This window comes from Mobula hypostoma, chromosome 2 (assembly GCF_963921235.1).
Source record: "Mobula hypostoma chromosome 2, sMobHyp1.1, whole genome shotgun sequence".
In the NCBI taxonomy this organism is placed as follows: Eukaryota; Metazoa; Chordata; class Chondrichthyes; order Myliobatiformes; family Myliobatidae; genus Mobula; species Mobula hypostoma.
Genome location: NC_086098.1, coordinates 247703039 through 247725419, shown reverse-complemented (window position 1 = coordinate 247725419; position 22381 = coordinate 247703039). Strand labels below are relative to the sequence as shown.

Sequence of the window (22381 nt, the reverse complement as noted above, 5' to 3'; positions counted from 1 at the left end):
GTACGAACGCATTTGTGCATTCCAGCATCACATTGGCAGGTGGTGATGGAGGACAGACATGGTGGGCACTGTGGAGCCAGACTGTCAAATCATCATATTTGTGCAGTTTACTGTTAGTGCACAAGTAGGGTGAGGTACAGCTACAATGAGAAACTTGCTTGCAACAGCATCACAGACACGTAGGTACAGACAACACACAGAACATAAGAAGCAGGAACAGGAATTGTCCATCTTGCCCATTGAACCTGCTCTGCCATGGCTCATCTGGTAGCTCTACCTACCTGCCTTTTCCCCAAAACCCTTAATTCCTCTGCTACGCAAAATCTAACTGTGCCTTAAATCTATTTAATGAGGTAGCCTCCACTGCTATGTGTAAGGGCAGTGGTAGTCATCCTCCTGGGCTTCAGACGCTCAAGCGGATGAACTGAGCTAACCCAGGGTGGCATTAGACTCCTCCACAGTTGGCTGGCTGGTTTGGTTGGTCACTTGTGCACAGTCCCAAATGTCCTTACTGGGGCAATGACTCAAGTTGCCTGTCCACTTCTACCTGAATTACCTCAGACCAATAAAGCTCCAAGTCCTAACCAAACCCTCCATGAGTATGTAATGTGGTTGTGGCCAATCAGCTCCATCTCCTTTCTCGCCCCCACCATTGAAGGGTCACCCTCTATCACTGGGCCCCTGTGGCTGTGTTCCCCACTTCCTCCCATTGCTGGACCTCAACTTCTCCCTTCATTGAGTTCACAACTCCCCCACTGTCACATCCTCCCTCCCCCCCTCCCCACCACCGTTCATCACTGAATCCACTGGCTCTGCCCTGCCCCAGGCCAGCATCTCCCACACTACCCTAAGTGGTCTCAATCGTAGCAAGGACTAGGCCTCAAGTCGCTGCGTCAACAGCTTGCAGCTGCCCAAGGGGGGTGGGTGGGGGAGCATCGAGGTGGACGTGCTCAACCAGAGGTGGTGTGGCGTGGTGTCCGTGCTGAGTTGGTGCTGCTCCCCGGTGTTCATTTGGCTGAAGACAAGCTGTATTATCTTCCACTGTAGACTGCTGCAACTTTCAAAGACTCAGGGACTTGGACTATATATTTTTTGTGTAACTGTTTTTACCACTATCTTATATGTGCTATGTGTGCCTTGCGCTGTGTGTGAGAGTTAGTACTGTGGTTTGCACCCTCGCCCTGGAGTAACACTTTCATTTGGCTATATTCATCCTTATTCACATATGGTTGAATGACAAACTTGAAACCTTTATTTCAGACCCAGGGCATCCAGAACCCATTACTAGAACCTGGTGAACATCAAGACGGTCAGGTGTTCCTAGCAGGGAACGTTTGTCTCATGAGTTTGAACCTGTCACGTAAGTTTGGACATTCAGTAGTGCATCTGACAAGAAGTGGGCCTCTTGGTCTCAGCCTCAGCTTAAAGTATCCATCCTTGCATCTGTGCCTGTACGTCAGTGGTTAAAACCTCCTCTGGTGCGTAAGGAAAGACCTTGTCCTTGTGGATTTGCCAGTGATTCTGATCATTCTGTTCTCCGGGAGGATTGAGGAGCTAGAATTTCTTGAAATTCCTTTGCATGCAGGGATAGAGTTTCCCATCCCTGATCTCCCGTTAAGAAGGTTGGGGTGGAGTGAGCCATCTTCTAGAGCCAGTGTGGGCCTTATGATGAAGATGCTTCCACAGGGTGCTGTTGGGGAGGGAGTTCCAGGATGAAGAAATGGTACAGTACTGTGCAAAAGTCTGAGGCACCCTAGATTTTCTGTATGCTTTCAGATGGGATGGCCTCTACGGATTCTCAACGACATTGAGAATGTCTGGGATTTCCTGGAGAGACAGAGGCAAGCAGGACAGCCAAAGTCTTCAGAACAACTGTGGCAAGTTCTTCAAGATGTTCAGAACAACTTACCAGTCAATTTTCTTATAAAACTGCACAACAGTGTACCTGAGAGAATTGATGCAGTTTTAAAGGCAAAGGGTAGTCACACCAAATATTGATTTGATTTAGTTTTTTACTGTATATTGCTCCTTAAAGTGATTTTTTGATATTTGAAATATTTGATTTCATTATTTAAAAGCGGACTTTTTTTAACATGTGTCTAGGAGTTTTTCACAGTACTGTATATTTCTACATTGGGACAGAGTGCGACTTGGACGGGAGCCTGTGGGTGGTGGTGTTCCCCTAGGCAGGAGAAGCGGCAGGTTTGGAATGGATTGTTGGAGTAGCTTGGTGAGTGTCTCTGTGATCTCTCCTGCTCTTTGACCATATGCTCACCCAGGCTCACTCCCACAGCCACGTGTGCCCTCTCACCCTTTTTCTTACCCCATCTCATAACCAGCCGATAACCTCCCTCTGGGTCCCCACTTACACACCTTTATTCCATGATCCAGTGTCCCTTCCAATGAGATTCCTCCTTCTTCTTCTCCTGCCCTTTACCCCTTCCACCTACCACCTCCCAGCTTCTCACATCATCCTCCCCTGCCCGCCAACCCACCTTTGCCCTCACCTGCCAGCTTGTACTCCTTTCTCTCCCCACCCCCAACACCTTATTCTGGGTCCTTCCCCCTTCATTTCCAGTCCTGATAAAGGGTCTTGGCCCAACACGTTGACTCTTTATTCCTCTCCATAGGTGCTGCCTAACCTGCTGAATTCCTCCAGCATTTTGTGTGTGTTGTCAAGATTTCCAACAATTGCAGGAACTCTTGTGCCTATTAAAAACATGGATTGCATACTTTTCATTGAGGTAGAACAACAGAATGTAGAATAAAATGTAACAACTACAGAGAAAATCTAGTGTAAACACATTAAGGTGCAAGATCATAATGAGGTAGTTTGAGAGGTTAAAGGTCCATTTTATTACAGTTAGGAACTAGTAGAGCAGCATTCACAAGTAAAACATAAATGCAATTGTTACAAGAAATATCACAATTGTAAATATAATAACTCATATAAATAACAACACAAGAGGCCACGCATGGAAAATGAGAAGCGGTAAATTCAAACAACAGGAATTCTGCAGATGCTGGAAATTCAAGCAACACACATCAAAGTTGCTGGTGAACGCAGCAGGCCAAGCAGCATCTATAGGAAGAGGCGCAGTCAATGTTTCAGGCCGAGACCCTTCGTCAGGACTAACTGAAGGAAGAGTGAGTAAGGGATTTGAAAGCTGGAGGGGGAGGGGGAGATGCAAAATGATAGGAGAAGACAGGAGGGGGAGGGATAGAGCCGAGAGCTGGACAGGTGATAGGCAAAAGGGGATACGAGAGGATCATGGGACAGGAGGTCCGGGAAGAAAGACGGGGGGGGGGGTGACCCAGAGGATGGGCAAGAGGTATATTCAGAGGGACAGAGGGAGAAAAAGGAGAGTGAGAGAAAGAATGTGTGCATAAAAATGAGTAACAGATGGGGTACGAGGGGGAGGTGGGGCCTAGCGGAAGTTAGAGAAGTCAATGTTCATGCCATCAGGTTGGAGGCTACCCAGACGGAATATAAGGTGTTGTTCCTCCAACCTGAGTGTGGCTTCATCTTTACAGTAGAGGAGGCCGTGGATAGACATGTCAGAATGGGAATGGGATGTGGAATTAAAATGTGTGGCCACTGGGAGATCCTGCTTTCTCTGGCGGACAGAGCGTAGATGTTCAGCAAAGTGGTCTCCCAGTCTGCGTCGGATCTCACCAATATATAAAAGGCCACATCGGGAGCACCGGATGCAGTATATCACCCCAGTCGACTCACAGGTGAAGTGATGCCTCACCTGGAAGGACTGTTTGGGGCCCTGAATGGTGGTGCGGGAGGAAGTGTAAGGGCATGTGTAGCACTTGTTCCGCTTACACGGATAAGTGCCAGGAGGGAGATCAGTGGGGAGGGATGGGGGGGATGAATGGACAAGGGAGTTGTGTAGGGAGCGATCCCTGCGGAATGCAGAGAGAGGCGGGGAGGAAAGATGTGCTTAGTGGTGGGATCCCGTTGGAGGTGGCGGAAGTTACGGAGAATAATATGTTGGACCCGGAGGCTGGTGGGGTGGTAGGTGAGGACCAGGGGAACCCTATTCCTAGTGGGGTGGTGGGAGGATGGAGTACTCATTTTTATGCACACATTCTTTCTCTCACTCTCCTTTTTCTCCCTCTGTCCCTCTGAATATACCTCTTGCCCATCCTCTGGGTCACCCCCCCCCGTCTTTCTTCCCGGACCTCCTGTCCCATGATCCTCTCGTATCCCCTTTTGCCTATCACCTGTCCAGCTCTCGGCTCTATCCCTCCCCCTCCTGTCTTCTCCTATCATTTTGCATCTCCCCCTCCCCCTCCAGCTTTCAAATCCCTTACTCACTCTTCCTTCAGTTAGTCCTGACGAAGGGTCTCGGCCTGAAATGTCGACTGCGCCTCTTCCTATAGATGCTGCTTGGCCTGCTGCGTTCACCAGCAACTTTGAAGCGGTAAATTCAAAGCTGGTATGTGTAGCAATTTTTACTAAGTGTTGAGTGTGTGGATTGCACTACCAGAGGTCGTGGTGGAAGTAGATATGATAGAAGTGGATGTACACTGGATATTGTGTAGGCAAAAGAGATTAGAGTAGTTGGGCAAGTGCTGAGTAGTTTAATGAGTCCAGTACAACATGCAGGGCTGAAGGGCCTGTTCGTGTGCTGTACCTTTCTGTGTTCTAATTAGAACTAAAACAGCACAGTAGTGTAACAGAGCAACCTAGGTTTAATTGTTACCACTGCCTGTTAGACCTGAGGAGAGCTAAGGTACCGGTGACCCCTGTTTCCATCCAGGGGGTCAGTGTGGACATGGTGGAGAATTACAAATACCTGGGGATATGAATTGACAATAAACTGGACTGGTCAAAGAACACTGAGGCTGTCTACAAGAAGGGTCAGAGCCATCTCTATTTCCTGAGGAGACTGAGGTCCTTTAACATCTGCCGGATGATGCTGAGGATGTTCTACGAGTCTGTGGTGGCCAGTGCGATCATGTTTGCTGTTGTGTGCTGGGGCAGCAGGCTAAGGGTAGCAGACACCAACAGAATCAACAAACTCATTCGTAAGGCCAGTGATGTTGTGGGGATGGAACTGGACTCTCTCACGGTGGTGTCTGAAAAGAGGATGCTGTCCAAGTTGCATGCCATCTTGGACAATGTCTCCAATCCACTACATAATGTACTGATTGGGCACAGGAGTACATTCAGCCAGAGACTCATTCCACCGAGATGCAGCACAGAGCGTCATAGGAAGTCATTCCTGCCTGTGGCCATCAAACTTTACAACTTCTCCCTTGGAGGGTCAGACACCCTGAGCCAATAGGCTGGTCCTGGACTTATTTCCTGGCATAATTTACATATTACTATTTAACTATTTATGGTTTTATTACTATTTAATTATTTATGGTGCAACTGTAAGGAAAACCAATTTCCCCCGGGATCAATAAAGTATGACTATGACTATGACTATGACTAAGAAGTTTGTATGTTCTTCCTGTGACAGTGTGGGTTTCCTCAGGGTGCTGTGGTTTTCTCTCACAGTCCAAAGTTGTACATACTGGTTAGTAGATAATGGGTGTATTGGGGTTGCATGATCTCATTCATATTGAAGATCCTGTTACCATGCTGTATCTCTAAATAAAATACATAGAAATAAATTTTTAAAAACAACTAGTGCAAAGTAATCATAGTTGATACAGCTAGTCAACTAAGGTGCCAGTAGTAACCAATGTCCCCTTTTCATGGCAGACAATCAAATCACTGAGGTTGGTGTCAAGGCTTTGTTGGCCACGCTGAAAGTGCAAATAAGCCAAGCCAGGCCTGCTGTCGACGGGAGGAGCGTCAGTGGGTTACTGCGGCTGGTACTGACGGTGAGTCCACGTAACAAGTGAGCCGCAGTGGGCTACAGCAGGGAGGGTCAGAGGGTGCACTGTGGAGTATGGAGGGGTCGGGTGCCACTGGCCAGTGTTAGAGGGATCACAGTGAAGGGGAAAGGAATGGGCGAGGGGAGAGGGTCTCCAAGTACCTGTGGGTGAACTTTCAGGTGTGGGGTATCAGAATGGGGTAACAGAAGCTAAAGTCAAAGTTGAGTTTATTGTCATGTGCACGTGTCCATGGGTGCACAGGTGCAAAGGAGAAGTGACTTGCAGCAGCATCACACGCACATAGCATCAAAGACAAAACATTCACAAGAAAACATCAATCAACAAAGTAAGTTATACAAGAAGGAACACGATTAGAACAAAGACGAAGTGCATTGTAGTGCAAAGTGGTCACAGTGTTGCTGTACTGAGGTAGTGATCGGGGTTGTGCCGGTTGGACCAAGAACCGAACGGTTGAAGGGAAGTCGCTGTTCCTGAACCTGGTGGTGTGGGACTTCAGGCTTCTGTACCTCCTGCCCGATGGGCGCTGTGAGATTTCATGGCCCGGATGGTGGGGATTTGTGATGATGGATGTACTGGTTTGTAATGGTACAGAATACCTTGTTGTGGAATGTAAGCCAGTGAGACTAGCCTGCTCTAAACAGTCTAACCCCTCCCCCTAGCCTCTCTGCTTCCCTCTTCATCAAAATCATGTCTGGTCTTCTAACTCATTCTCCTGTAATATCCCCATATCCAGCAATTTCTTTAATTCCAGAAAACTATGAATATCTGTCTACAATGAACTCAGTGACTTGTTCCTCGGGGAGTGAGAACCTCATGGACTCCCCACCCTCCTATCTCTGTCCTGAACAGCCGACCCCTAAGTCTGAGATGGTGACCCTGGGGAGTGGGGAGGGGGAAGGGGAAGTTGCTCGGTCTAGCCCTGTCAGAAGTCTCGACAGGACTTTCCCTCCTCCATTCTTCTAAACCCCAAAGTACCCAGTCCCAGTCGCTTCGATCTCATCTCAAACCTACAAACCTTAGACCTTCACTGCCAGTCTGGTGAATCTCCACTGCAATCCCTCCATGGCAAGAATGTCCTTTCCTGGGTCAGGGTCCAGAACTATGCACGGTCTTCACAGTGCACTCTCACCAGGACAGTAAGAGACCCTCACTCCGGTACTCAAAGCCTCTCTCATGGTAAAGGCTGACACATCATCTATCCCGAATCGCTGTACTGTGTTCTAACATGACTGGTGTTTGAGGACACAAGGCGTCCTCTTGAACCCTGTCTCACACCATTTAACCAACTTTGGATAACATTGCATTTTCGCCACATTCTCCCCTCTTACTCATCTGGCCCACGTCCCCTTGAACCCTCTCACACTCTCCTACCCACTCACGTTCTCACTCTGTTCAATATCATTGGCAAAAGCAGGAAGGTGACGCTTGGTTTTGTCAGTGGAATCACTAACGTGGATGGTGAATTCTGAGACGCAGAAGCTGGAGAACCTGAGAATCTGTGGTATTCTATCCTTTCCAACTCCCCTTTACTAGCAATCCCATCTCATTTAGTACAGATCAAACAAGGCAGGAGTGGGATTCTTGAATCAGGCCCTTCAGCCATGTAGACCAAGAAGTCCATCCAAGTGAGTCCCATTTGCTCGTAGCCATCTAAATCATTCCCATCAGCCATCCTATCCATCTACCTAATCAAGTGTCCTTTACATGTTGTTAACGTACCTGTCTCAACCACTTCCTCTGGCAGCTCATTACAAATACGGATCACCTTCTGGCTGAAGAAGTTGCTCCTCAGGTCCCTGTTTAAAAATCTGCCCCCTCACCCTAAGTCTTTCCCCACCCTTGGGGAAATCAAGAACAAGAGGGAATAGACCTGTATACATTCACCCTATTTATGTCCCTCAAGGGTTGTTGTAGTGGCTGACCAACTTCCCTAATATAGACTGGGTCCTCTTAGTGCGAGAGATTTAGATGGGACAGAATTTGTTAGGTGCATCTCGGTGGGTTTCTTAAATCAATAGGTAGGTAAACCAACAAGAAGAGGGGTCATACTGGTTGTGGTGTTGGGTAAAGAGCCTGGCCAGGTGACTGACCTTTTGGGGAAGTACAGTTAAGGGACAGTGACCATATCTCCTTAAGTTTTAAGCTACTGAAGATGGACCCTGTGGGAGAGTATTCAATTGGAGCAAGACAAATTATGAGAGTATTAGGCAGGAACTAGCAACAATTGTTTTTGGCCAGTCCACATCCAACTTGTGGAGGGTGTTGAAAGATCAACTGCACAGAATACAGGACAGGTATGTTCCAGTCAGAAGCAAGGACACAGTTGGCAAGGCAGGGAAACTTTGGGATATATGGAGGTGTGTTGAATTTAGTGAAGAAAAGAAAGGAAATGTATGGAAGATTTAGAAAGTTAAAATCAAAGAGCCACTGAGGATTATAAAGAAGGCAGAAAAAAACCCAAGAAGGGAAGTAAGAAAGCCAAGAGAGGCCATGAAAAGTCCTCGGCAAATACTTTTAAAGAGAATCCCAAGAATTCAATACATAGATCAAGAGCAAGAGAATAACTAGGGAGCATGTAGGAATAAAGGAGGAAACATATGCTCAGAGGCAGAGGATGTGAGTGAGGTCCGAAACGAGCATCAATATTTACCAAGGAGAAGGACATGGTGGATAGGGAGATCACTATGGAGCGTGCTAACTTGCTGGGGCATTTCAAAATAAGGACAGAGGCAGTGTTAGGTCTTTTAAAGAACAATAAGCTAGATAAGCACTCAGGACCTAATGGGATATAGTCCAGGTTATTGAGAAAGGCAACAGATGAAATTGCCGGGATCTCGAAAATGTCTTTGCATCCTCTCTAGCCACAAGGTCCCAGAGGACTGACGAGTAGCTTATTCAAGAAGAGAAACATAGAAAATTATAGAAACTGTATGTTGATGAGTCTCACATCCATGGCAGGGAAGTTACTGAAGAGGCTTCCTAGGGATTGGATTTACGAGAATTTGGAAAGCCATGGCCTAATTAAGGAACAATCACTCAGGCTTTGTGCAGGATTAAGGAAGTAATGAAGGTGATTAATAAGGGTAGAGCTATGGATGTTGTCTACATGGATTTTAGTAAGGCATTTGACAAGGTGCCTCATAGGAGGCTCATCCAGAAGATGACATTGCATGGGATCCATGATAGATTGGCCACTTGGGTTCAGAAATTGCTTTCCCATCAAAGACAGAGGGTTGTGGTTAATAGAAGTTATTCTGGGTGGAGATCTGCAACTAGAGGTGTTCTGCAGGGATCTGTACTGGGACCTCTGCTGTTTGTGATACTGCGATGAAAATGCAGATGGATAGGTTAGCAAGTTTGCGGACAATACGAAGGTGGTTGTTGTCTGGATAGCCTAGAAGTCTGGCAAGGGGTACAGTAGGATCTATCAGTTGTAGATATGGGTGGAGAAATGGCAGATGGAGTTTAACCCAGCCAAATGTGAAGTGCTACACTTTGAGAGACCAAATGTAAACTGTCAGTGGCCAGTGTTGATGTGCAGAGGAATCTTAGGATGCAAGCCCACAGAATCAGCATCAGATCAGGTTTAATATCACTGGCATATGTCATAAAATTTGTTGTTTTGCAGCAGAAGTACACTGCAATACATAGTAATAAAAACTATCAATTACATTAAGAGATACTTATACTTTATACTTTATTGTCGCCAAACAATTGGTACTAGAATGTACAATCATCACAGCGATATTTGATTCTGCGCTTCACACTCCCTGGATTACAAATATTAAATATTAAAAATATTAAAAATAGTTAAAATTAGTAAATATTAAAATTTTAAATTATATATCATAAATAGAAAATAGAAAAATGGGAAGTAAGGTAGTGCAAAAAAACTGAGAGGCAGGTCCAGATATTTGGAGGGTACGGCCCAGATCCGGGTCAGGATCCGTTCAGCAGTCTTATCACAGTTGGAAAGAAGCTGTTCCCAAATCTGGCCTTACGAGTCTTCAAGCTCCTGAGCCTCCTCCCGGAGGGAGTGTGTTGGCTGGGTGGGTCGTGTCCTTGATTATCCTGGCAGCACTGCTCCGACAGCGTGCGGTGTAAAGTGAGTCAAGCAAATTAGATTAAATTAGTGCAAAAAGAGGGGGAAAATACTGAGGTAGTGTTCATGGAGTCATTGTTCATTCAGAAATCTGATGGTGGAGGGGAAGAAGCTGTTACTGAAACATTGAGTGTGTGCTTTTAGGTTCCTGTACCTTCCCCTTGATGGTAGCAATGAGAAGAGGGCATGTCCTGGGAGATGGGGTCCTTAATGGCGGATGCTGCCTTTTGAGGGTGACCTGGATGTCGAGGAGGCTGGTGCCCATGATGGAACTGACAGAGTTTACAACTTTCTGCAGCTTTTTCCAAAACTGTGCAGTGGCCCCTCCATACCAGACGGTGATGCGACCAGTTAGAAAGTTCTCTACTGTGCATCCGTAGAATGTAGCTCCCTCGAAGTGGCTACATGCTTGATAAGGTGAAAAAAAATGTGTACAACTTGCTTGCCTTTATCATCAACAAATTGAGCTCAAGAGTCATGAAGTTATGTTGCTGTTTTGCAAAACTCTGGTTAGACTACATGTGGAGTATTGCATTCAGTTCTGGTTACTCCATTATAGGAAGGATGTAGAGGCTTTGAAGATGGTGCAGAAGAGGTTCACCAGGACGCTGTCTGGATTAGAGAGCATGTGCTACAAGGAGGGGTTGGACAACCTTGGGTTGTTTTCTCTGGAGCATTGAGGGGAGACCTGATAGAGGTCTATAAGATTATGAAAGAGATAGATAGGTAGATTGCCAGTCTTTTTTCCCCAGGTTGGAAATGTCTAATGCCAGAGGGTACGCATTTAAGGTAAGAGGGTAAGGTTCAAAGGAGATGTGCGGAGTAAGTTTGTTTACACAGAGAGTCATGGGTACCCGGAACATGCGGCCTGGGATTGTGATGGACGCAGATATGATGGAGACATTTAAGAGGCTCTTGGGCACAGGAAAGTGCAGGAAATGGAAGGTTATGGCCATTGTGTAGGCAGAAGAGAGTAGGTTAGTTGGGCACGAATCTAATCGGTTTAGCACAACATTGTGAGCCGAAAGGCCTCTTCCTATGTTGTACTTTTCACTCTTCTTTGTTCTCCACCGCCCTGTTTACCTGTGACACCATTTTCAGGAAACCATGTCCTTGTACTCCCAGGTCCCACTGTTCCATAACACACCCCCGGGCCCTGTCCTTCACTCGGAAAGCCCCATCCTGGTTCGTCCTCCCACTTACCCACATTTCCCTTCTTCAGCCCACTTACCTCAGTTCAGGAATAACAGGGAAGGAAATATGTTACAGAACATACTGGATGGTTCTTGGACTTGATCCACTTCAACTGAGAAATAGTGGGAATGTTCTACAGAGCAGCAAGAGGCAGACAGATAATCAGATTTCTTCTCACTACAATGGCATGAAACTAAAATAAAGCCATCAAAATCAACAGACTTTAGTTTCCCAAATATAGACTGAGAGAGGAATAGGAGAAATTCCTTGTACAATACTGTGTAAAGGTCTTCAGCACATATATATAGCTCGGGTGCCTAAGATGTTTGCACAACACTGTAGTAATTTTATGTATTGCACTGACCTGATTCAGATATGGGTCTCTAAGTGGACTGAGAGTGGGAAGGGGACAGGAAGAGGGGAATCATGGTTGGGAAAAGGGGAAGGGAGAGAGGAGGGAGAGGGAAGCACCAGAGAGGCATTCTGTAACGATCAATAAAACAATTGTTTGGAATCAAATAACCTTGCCTGGTGTCTCAGAGCTGGGTGTGTCTAACAATAGACTAAAGGTGCAGGAGTAGGCCATTCAGCCCTTTGAGCCAGCACCACCATCACTGTGATCATGGCTGATCATCCACAATCAGTACCCCATTCCTGCCTTCTCCCCATATCCCTTCACTCCGCTATCTTTAAGAGCTCTATCTAACCCTTTTTTGAAAGAATCCAGAGAATTGGCCTCCACTGCCTTCTTAGGCAGAGCATTCCACAGATCCACAACCCGCTGTGTGAAAAAGTTTTTCCTCAACTCCGTTCTAAATTGTCTACCCCTTATGCTTAAACTGTGGCCTCTGGTTCTGGAGTCCCCCAACATCGGGAACATGTTTCCTGCCTCTAGCATGTCCAATCCCTTAATAATCTTATATGTTTCAATCAGATCCCCTCTCATCCGTCTAAATTCCAGTGTATACAACTCCAGTCGCTCCAATCTTTCAACATATGACAGTCCCGCCATCCCGGGAATTAACCTCGTGAACCTACGCTGCACTCCCTCAATAGCTAGAATGTCCTTCCTCAAATTTGGAGACCAAAACTGTACACAATGCTCCAGGTGTGGTCTGCACCTGTGTCAGCCTCTGCCCCTGGCACTTCTACTCTACCCTCTGTCCCACACATGCCCTGCAGTGCTCCACCCTCGCCATTCCCAACATCCTTTGCTCCCATTAGATTTACAAGTTCACTCTCCGTACTGTGCCAAAGTCTTAGGCACCTAGCAATATATATCTGCCTACAACCTTTGTACAGTACTGTATATACAGTTGAAGTCAGAAGTTTACATACACCTTAGCCAAATACATTTAAACTCAGTTTTTCACAATTCCTGACATTTAATCCTGGAAAACATTCCCTGTCTTAGGTCAGTTAGGATCACTACTTTATTTTAAGAATGCGAAAGGTCAGAATAATAGTAGAGAGAATTATTTATTTCAACTTTTATTTCTTTCATCACTTTCCCAATGGGTCAGAAGTTTACATACACTTTGTTAGTATTTGGTAGCATTGTCTTTAAATTGTTTAACTTGGGTCAAATGTTTTGGTAAGCCTTCCACAAGCTTCTCACAGTAAGTTGCTGGAATTTTGTTCCATTCCTCCAGACAGAACTGGTGTAACTGAGTCAGGTTTGTAGGCCTCCTTGCTCGCACACGCTTTTTCAGTTTTGCCCACAAATTTTCTATTGGATTGAGGTCAGAAAATGATGTCAACTCTGGTTCATTCTCGGGAGCAATTTCCAAACGCCTGAAGGTACCACGTTCATCTGTACAAACAATAGTAAGCAAGTATAAACACCATGGGACCACGCAGCTGACATACCGCTCAGACAGGAGACGCATTCTGTCTCCTAGAGATGAATGTACTTTGGTGCGAAAAGTGCAAATCAATCCCAGAACAACAGCGAAGAACCTTGTGAAGATGCTGGAGGAAACAGGTGGACAAGTATCTATACCTACAGTAAAACGAGTCCTATATCGACATAACCCGAAAGGCTGCTCAGCAAGGAAGAAGCCACTGCTCCAAAACCGCCATAAAAAAGCCAGACTACAGTTTGCAAGTACACATGGGGACAAAGATCTTACTTTTTGGAGAAATGTCCTCTGGTCTGATGAAACAAAAATTGAACTGTTTGGCCATAATGACCATCGTTATGTTTGGAGGGAAAAAGGGTGAGGCTTGCAAGCCAAAGAACACCATCCCAACCATGAAGCATGGGGTGGCAGCATCATGTTGTGGGGGTGCTTTGCTGCAGGAGGGACTGGTGCATTTCACAAAATAGATGGCATCATGAGGAAGGAAAATTATGTGGATATATTGAAGCAACATCTCAAGACATCAGCCAGGAAGTTAAAGCTCGGTCGCAAATGGGTCTTCCAAATGGACAATGACCCCAAGGATACCCCAAAACTGTGGCAAAATTGCTTAAGGACAACAAAGTCAAGGTATTGGAGTGGCCATCACAAAGCCCTGACCTCAATCCGATAGAAAGTTTGTGGGCAGAACTGAAAAAGCGTGTGTGAGCAAGGACACCTACAAACCTGACTCAGTTACACCAATTCTGTCTGGAGGAATGGAACAAAATTCCAGCAACTTACTGTGAGAAGCTTGTGGAAGGCTACCCAAAACGTTTGACCCAAGTTAAACAATTTAAAGACAATGCTACCAAATACTAACAAAGTGTATGTAAACTTTTGACCCACTGGGAAAGTGATGAAAGAAATAAAAGCTGAAATAAATAATTCTCTCTACTATTATTCTGACCTTTCGCATTCTTAAAATAAAGTAGTGATCCTAACTGACCTAAGACAGGGAATGCTTTCCAGGATTAAATGTCAGGAATTGTGAAAAACTGAGTTTAAATGTATTTGGCTAAGGTGTATGTATGTAAACTTCTGACTTCAACTGCAGAGTCATAGAGTTACACAGCTCTTTGCCCAAATTGTCTATGTCGACCAAGATGCTGGTCCTATTTGCCTGCATTTGGCCCATATCCCTTTAAATCCCTTTTCTATAAAGAGTGGCACAGTGGTTCAGCAGGTAGAGCTGGTGCCATGCCGTGCAGCTCCAGAGACCTGGACCTGGGTTCAATCCTGTGTGTGTGTGTGTGTGTGTGTGTGTGTGTGTGTGTGTGTGGAGTTTGCACATTCTGCCTGTGATCATGTGTGTTTCCTCCAGGTACTCCAGTTTCTTCCCACAACCCAACGTTGAGCTAGTCGGCAGTGTATAATCACCCAGCTAGTGTATGGGTGAAGATAGACTCTGGGGGGAGATGGGAGTCTGATAATAGTCATAGTCATACTTTATTGATCCCGGGGGAAATCGGTTTTTGTTACAGTTGCTCCATAAATAATAAATAGTAATAGAACCATAAATAGTTAAATAGTAATATGTAAATTATGCCAGGAAATAAGTCCAGGACCAGTCTATTGGCTCAGGGTGTCTGACCTTCCAAGGGAGGAGTTGTAAAGTTTGATGGCCACAGGCAGGAATGACTTCCTATGACGCTCTGTGTTGCATCTCGGTGGAATGAGTCTCTGGCTGAATGTACTCCTGTGCCCACCCAGTACATTATGTAGTGGATGGGAGACATTGTCCAAGATGGCATGCAACTTGGACAGCATCCTCTTTTCAGACACCACCGTGAGAATATAAATAGGATTAATGTAGAGATTAGAAAGATAGACAGTAATGTTTATCAAGGCAGCTGGTATCTTTTTATTTTATTTAAAGATACAGTGCAGAACAGGCTCTCCCAGCCGTTCGAGCTGCACCACCCAGCAACCCCTGATTTAACTGTAAATTAATCACAGGACAATTTAAAATGACCAATTAACCTACTAACTGGTATGTCTTTGGCCTTTCGGAGGAAACCAGAGGACAAAAAGAAAACCCACTCATTCCGTGGGGAGGACATACATACTCATTGCAGAGGACGTTGGAAATGCACTCCAAACTCTGATGCCACAAGTTGTAAGAAGCTAACCTCGTACGTGCTTCGCGGTAAACGTGCGTTCAGGAGTTCTGTTGTCTGCTGATGCTGAGCTCCAGCCCGAGAGTGCAGTGCTGAATCTGGTCTGGGTACTGAGATGCACTGAAAGTAATTACCCTAATACTATTAACACAGTTCAGTTTAGATTAACCATGCAGCGATGACAAAAGGCAGCAGATGTTAAACTGCAGTCAGTGAAAGGTCATTGAAAGCACATCAGGAAGGGATGAACAACGGTAGAGGAGTGACTACAGAGTAAATTAGAATGCTATTGTTGTATGGTACTGATTATCCAGCATTCTTGGTAATGCTGAACTGATAGATTTTCCTGCAGATTGCTTGTTTTAGTGCTAAACAGCATGGAAACAGGGACTTCAGCCAAAACACATACATGCTGACCAAGATGCCTATCCAAGCTCATCCCAGTGGCTTGCATTTGGCCCATATCCCTCTAAACCTTTCCTATCCGTGTACCTGTCCGTATCCCTCTAAACCTTTCCTATCCGTGTACCTGTCCGTATCCCTCTAAACCTTTCCTATCCGTGTACCTGTCCGTATCCCTCTAAACCTTTCCTATCCGTGTACCTGTCCGTATCCCTCTAAACCTTTCCTATCCGTGTACCTGTCCGTATCCCTCTAAACCCTTCCTATCCGTGTACCTGTCCGTATCCCTCTAAACCTTTCCTATCCGTGTACCTGTCCGTATCCCTCTAAACCTTTCCTATCCGTGTCCCTGTCCATATCCCTCTAAACCTTTCCTATCCGTGTACCTGTCCGTATCCCTCTAAACCTTTCCTATCTGTGTACCTGTCCGTATCCCTGTAAACCTTTCCTATCCATGTACCTGTACAAAAGTCTTTTAAACATTGTAATTGTACCTGCCTCTTCTGGCAGCTTGTTTCACAAACTATCACCCTCCACCTGACAATGTTGCCCCTCAGGAACCCTTTAAATCTTTTTCCCTTTCACCTTAAACCCAGGCCCTCTAGTTTTAGGCTCCACTCCTCTTAGTGAAGACCGTGACCATCGGACGTACAGCCTGCACCAGCAATCTGGGTTCAATCCCTGCCAGAGTCTGTACATTCTTCCCGTGACCGCCTAGGTTTCCTCCGGGTGCTCTGGTTTCCTCCCACGTTCCAAACTTTTACAGGCTGCTCGGTTAATTGGTTACATGGGTGTAATTGGGTGGTGTGGGCCCTTTAGGTCAGCAGAGTCTGTTACCGTGCTGTATCTCAAAATACACCAAATAAAATAATTTCATAAACCTCCATAAAGTCACCCTTCAACCTCCTACACTTGAAAAACAAATGTCTCGGCCTAGCCATTCTCTCCTGGAGAACCTTTCCTGCCCCCTCTCAAGCTTCCCGTAGCTGGGAGACTAGAATAAGTGCAGTGTCACCAACATCTTGAACCACTGCAGCGTGACATCTCAACTCTTGTACTGAATTCCCTGTCTGATTAAGATCAGGTTTGCCGAACGCCTTCTTCACCATCCTGTCTACCTTCAGCCCACCCAGTCCAAACTGTCCACTTCACGATCGGGATCAGTTTTACCTTCGCTGACATGCTGTACGCCCTGAATCCTGTTGTTTGGCAGCAGCTGTATATTGCAGTACATAAAACAATTACTATAGGTTACAATTTTAAAAAATTAAAAATAATTCAGAATGAAGAGATTTTAAAAAACCTAAGGGGACACTTCTTCTCAGACTCTACCACTTAATCACGGTGGTGTCTGAAAAGAGGATGCTGTCCAAGTTACATGCCATCTTGGACAATGTCTCCCATCCACTACATAATGTACTGGGTGGGCACAGGAGTACATTCAGCCAGAGACTCATTCCACCGAGATGCAACACAGAGCGTCATAGGAAGTCATTCCTGCCTGTGGCCATCAAACTTTACAACTCCTCCCTTGGAGAGTCAGACACCCTGAGCCAATAGGCTGGTCCTGGACTTATTTCATAATTTCCTGGGATAATTTACATATTACTATTTAACTATTTATGGTTTATTACTATTTATTATTTATGGTGCAACTGTAACAAAAACCAATTTCCCATGGGATCAATAAAGTATGACTATGACTAATCACTCAGTAGGGGGCAATTCACAGTGGGTAATTAACCCACTGACCCTGCACGAGGTTGGGACTTGGAAGGGAACTTGAGGACCCAGGGGAAATCCATGTGGTCACAGGGAGAACACGCGCACACACACTCACACACTCTCTTACTGTCTCTCACTCTTGAGGTGGGTAGCAACAGCTCTACCCTCTGTGCCACCCCCAGGTGACCTCATGCAATGCCAGCCTCTGGTTTTGTGTGTGTGTGTGTACACGCACATATACATGTGGAGTCTGCACTCTCTGCCTGCAACCTCATGGGCTTCCCCCAGGTGCTCCAGTTCCCTGCCACGTCCCAACAACCTTTATAAAGTGAGGATAGGTCTAAGTGGAGGGTTGGTGGTCAGTGGGCTGAGGGGCCTGTTCCTGTGCTGGATCCCTCTACAGCTCTACACAATACTGCTGTGATGAGGCGAACCTTCTGACTCAGTGTTGAAACACGGAACGGTATTTGTGGGAAGCACCCATACCGTCCTGTGTCTCTGTTCCTGTTTCCATTTTAACCCTAGAGATGCTGCTCCACTGTGCCAGCTTACAGCCATCCTCCTGCTGTGTATTGAAGTGCATCGAGACTCCATCCCTCAGCATCCTGCAGTTACCCTCTGGAATTTGTTAATTTACCACCGTGAAGCTCGCAGAGTCGTACAGGTTAGAAACGGGCCCTGCAGCAACCATCTCTCCAGCCCAGTCCCATCCTATCCCCTTCTCTGCCTCAGTGACTCGTCCAGGTACTACTTCAACCTCAGATTACTGTGTTCCGTACTGGTCCTCTATTATAGGAAGCTTTAGAGAGGGTGCAGAGGAGATTTACCAGGAGGCTGCCTGGATTAGAGGCATGTTTTTTTTTCAAATTTTATTTCTGGAAAATTTCTTCAGTCAGTGTTAAAATTATGTAAGCCATAGCTTACAAAACATAAACTTATCCATAAAATAAAAACAAACATGGCAGAAATAAATATCAATGTAATATTAGACCTCTAATAACAGAAAAGACTACCATTCAGCAATATGCTTCACCACTATTTCTCCCCCAGGAAACCTAAATATTTGCCCCATTTTTGTGTATAGATGTCCAATCTATCAAACTGTTTGTAAGACATGCGTTCAAAAGCTGCCACTTTGGCTATTTCCGTGACCCACTTCTGAAATGATGGTCCCCTCCAAGTCCCTCCAACTTCTAAGTATAGTTTGTCTTCTTACCATTATACTTGTCTGGATCCAATTTTGAGAGTGTTTATCCCCAAGTAACCCAAGTGTGTCTCCCAAGACAAGAACTGTGGGGCAGAGAGGGAGTTGAATACCTGAAACTTCACCAACATACTCATGTATCACAGTCATATTCATAGTCATACTTTATTGATCCGGGGGGAAATTGGTTGATCCAAATAATCCAAAAAGAGGGATGTTTTTTGAGAAAGGATGGACGAGCTAGGGAGGGTGAGAGGTGATTTTATATAAAGGACTACAAGATAATAGAGCAGACAGCCGGAGCCTTTTTCCCAGAGTGGAAATGGCTAATGCAAGGGAGTATAACTTTAAGGTTTTTGGAGGAAGTTATAGGGGGTATGTCAGATGTAGGTTTTAGCACAGAGGGTGTTAGGTGCATGCAACACCCTATCAGAGGTGGTGGTGGTAGAGGCAGATACATCAGGGACACTTAAGGGAATCTCAGACAGGCACATGGAAAAAGGAAAATGGAGGGCTATGTGGGAAGGAAGGGTTAGATTGATCTTAGAGTGGGTTAAATGGTTGGCACAACATCGTGAACTGAGGGACCTGTAATGTGCCGTATGTTCAATGTTGTGAGAGTCTCCACTACCACCTCTTCCATCAGGCATTGTGTCCCAGATTCCAACATCTCCTCAGTTTCCCTCCAAACCTCTTTTCCCCCAACCCCCCCCACACTAAAACGCATGTCCCCATATTTAGATGCCTCTGAGCATGGAGAAAGGTTTCCTTCTAGCGCCCTTGTAATTTAGATAACCTCAGAATCTCCCTCAGCCTCCTTCACTCCAGGAAGAACAGACCCATCCTTTCCCATCACGGGGAACATCTGGGGGAATCTCCCCTCCACCCTCTCCAGTGCAGTCACCTCCTTCCTATGGTGCGGTGACCAGAACTGAAACAGGCTCCAGCTGTGGCCTGACCAATGGTTTATAAAGTTGGACCATAACCTCCCTGCACTTGTATTCTGTGCCCCGGCTAATGGAGACAAGTTTCTCGTAAACCTTCTTCACCCCCTGATCTGTGCTGCCACCTTCAGGAATCATTCGACTTGTACACCGAGGTCCCTCTGTCCCTCAGTACTCCCTACCGTTCACAGGGTGTGTCCTACCCTTGTACACTGAGGTCCCTCTGTCCCTCAGTACTCCCTACCGTTCACAGTGTGTGTCCTACCCTTGTACACTGAGGTCCCTCTGTCCCTCAGTACTCTCTACCATTCACAGTGTGTGCCCTACCCTTGTACACCGAGGTCCCTCTGTCCCTCAGTACTCCCTACCATTCACAGTGTGTGTCCTACCCTCGTACACTGAGGTCCCTCTGTCCCTCAGTACTCCCTACCGTTCACAGTGTGTGTCCTACCCTCGTACACCGAGGTCCCTCTGTCCCTCAGTACTCCCTACCGTTCACAGTGTGTGCCCTACCCTTGTACACCGAGGTCCCTCTGTCCCTCAGTACTCTCTACCGTTCACAGTGTGTAATCTAACCTTATTGGACAATACCCAAGGTCACCACCTCACACTTATCAGGATTAAACTCCATCTGCCACAGCTGTGTCCAATTTACCAAGTGATCAATATTATCCTGTATCCTGAGACTACCCTTCTCATACCATTGTTCATAAGTTCAGTTATGGCTCTGTGTAAATACAGTGGCGTAGTGGGCAGAACTGCTGTCTCAGGGCTTCAGACACGCGCGTTCAGTCCTGACCACGTGCAGTCTGCACGTTCTTCCTGTGACAGCGTGCATTCTCCCCTTGCTGCTCTGGTAACCTCCCTGGGCCAGTGGGTTAAATTGCCACTCTGGTGTGTGGTTAAGGAGCAGATCTGGGGGAGCTGATGTGAGTCCAGGGAGAATAAGAAGAGTTCATTCTAATTAGGTGGTTGGTGGTCGGTACACACTTGGTGGGCTGAAGGGCCTGTTTTCTGTGCTGTACCTGTTTATAACTCTCAGGATGTTATTTTCTGTCTCACGGTAGTGTCCTAAAGTCAAAGTTAGTTTTGTTGTCATCTGTACGACAATCCTTCGGTGCAATAAAAAACCTTACTTGCAATAGTGTAACAGGCACATACATCAGATACACAACTTTCATAAGAAAATTAAACATAAGATATACAACTTTTTTTTTACAAGAAAGAACACAAGCCAAAAAAAAGTCCACTGTAGTGCAAAGTGGTCACCGTGTTGTTGTACTGAGATGGTGATTAGGGTTGTGCTGGTTGGTTCAAGAATGGAACGGTTGAAGGGAAGTATCCATTCCAGTCAGAACACTTTGCACATATTTAATTGCAGAAGAACGCATTCCCAGTGACATGCGAGGCCTACACCAGTCTTCAGGAGCTGACCACAGCCCGCGATCCCATGGCCAAACACCACGTGGTCTGCAGCCCGCCATCGACTCACGGGGAGAGCCGGGTGCAGGGCTGGACTCACCGGTTGCAGTGAGACTCCACCCCAGATCCAGCCATCAGGATTCTGCCCTGAGCCCCGGACAACTGTCTGCCAGCCCAGGAATTACAGCTTGGGAACAGTCCAGAAAAGTTGCCACGTGATCCTCATGCTGAAAGAGTAATGGGAACAATTAAAGAATAAAGCAGACCCAATGATTGAGTGATGTGCAGTGTTTTACTTCTCTCTGTACAGCACTTTTCTTCCCTTAGTCTCTGTTACAAATCAAATAGACTCCCCACCAGTAACAGCCACAGCCCTCCTGTTACCGAATTACCCCCCAGCCGTTCTCCCACCCCCCAGCTGTTCTCCCACCCCCCAGCCGTTCTCCCACCCCCCAGCCGTTCTCCCACCCCCCAGCCAAACCTCCTGAACTTCACGGACTTTTATTTTGTCCACCTTCACACGATTACGAAATCCACCTACGATCTCCTTCCAAGAAGTGCCAGGAAATGAATGCTGGTTGTTAGCGCTTAAAGCGTTACACCAACTGCTACGTCACTATGATCCCCTATTCAAAACACACAAGACGCTGCAGGAACTCAGCAGGTCAGGCAGCATCTATGGAAATGAATAAGCAGCCAACGTTTCGGGCTGACACCCTTCTTCTGGACCGGAAAGGAAGGGGGAAGACGTCAGAAAAAAAAGATAGGAGGAGAAGGGTAGCTGGGAGGTGATAGATGAAGCCAGGAGGGTAGGAAAGGTAAAGGGCTGGAGAGGAAGGAATCTGATAGGGGAGGAGAAAGGGAAGGAGGAGAGGATAGCCAGGGGAGAGAAGCTAAGAGGCCAGAGTGGGGAATAGGAGAAGAGGGGAGGGGGAGGTATTTTTCCCCAGAAGGAGAAAGCAATGTTCATGCCATCAGGTAGGAAGCTCCTCCAACCTGACAGTGACCTCAGCGAGGCACAAGAGAAGGCATGGACCAACATGTCGGAATGGGAATTGGAACTAAAACATTTGGCAATCAGGAAGTTCTGTTTTTGCAGATCTCTCTATCCTTTTCCATAACATTGTTAAATCTAATTAGATTATGATCGCTATCTACAAAAAATTTCTTCCCTTTCCACATACCCACTCTAATTCCCGAAAACTTAATTCACAATTACAGACGCACCCCCAACCACCCTTGTTGGACTCTCAAAAATATTTTATTTTCTGCAACGTAATTAAGGCATTTAGGATCTCATCCCTACCTTGTACCTGACTGTTTCAATTAATGTTAAGGTAAATAACTTCATTTGTTCTTAACTGTCCTAATGTAAGTCAGTGTCACACAGCCCCTTCTGAGCAATACACAAAACACTGGAGGAACTTGGAGCTACGCACAAAAATTGAGAGGAACTCAGCATATCAAGCATCATCCATAAAGGGAAATGGACAATCGACATTTCA

General features: G+C 46.1%; 1 protein-coding gene across 2 annotated transcripts in view; it reads left to right on the top strand.

Annotated features, from left to right (window-relative positions):
* lrrc71 (leucine rich repeat containing 71) overlaps nucleotides 1-21139 on the top strand; it is a 76158-nt gene extending 55019 nt beyond the window's left edge. For both annotated transcript variants that reach the window (XM_063032748.1, XM_063032739.1), the window contains exons 14-16: nucleotides 1261-1360; nucleotides 5726-5847; nucleotides 20836-21139. In XM_063032748.1, coding sequence (XP_062888818.1) covers nucleotides 1261-1360; nucleotides 5726-5847; nucleotides 20836-20988 — 375 coding nt within the window. In that variant the 3' untranslated portion in view covers nucleotides 20989-21139. The remainder of the gene's footprint in view (nucleotides 1-1260; nucleotides 1361-5725; nucleotides 5848-20835) is intronic.
* The last annotated feature ends 1242 nt before the right edge of the window (nucleotides 21140-22381 follow it).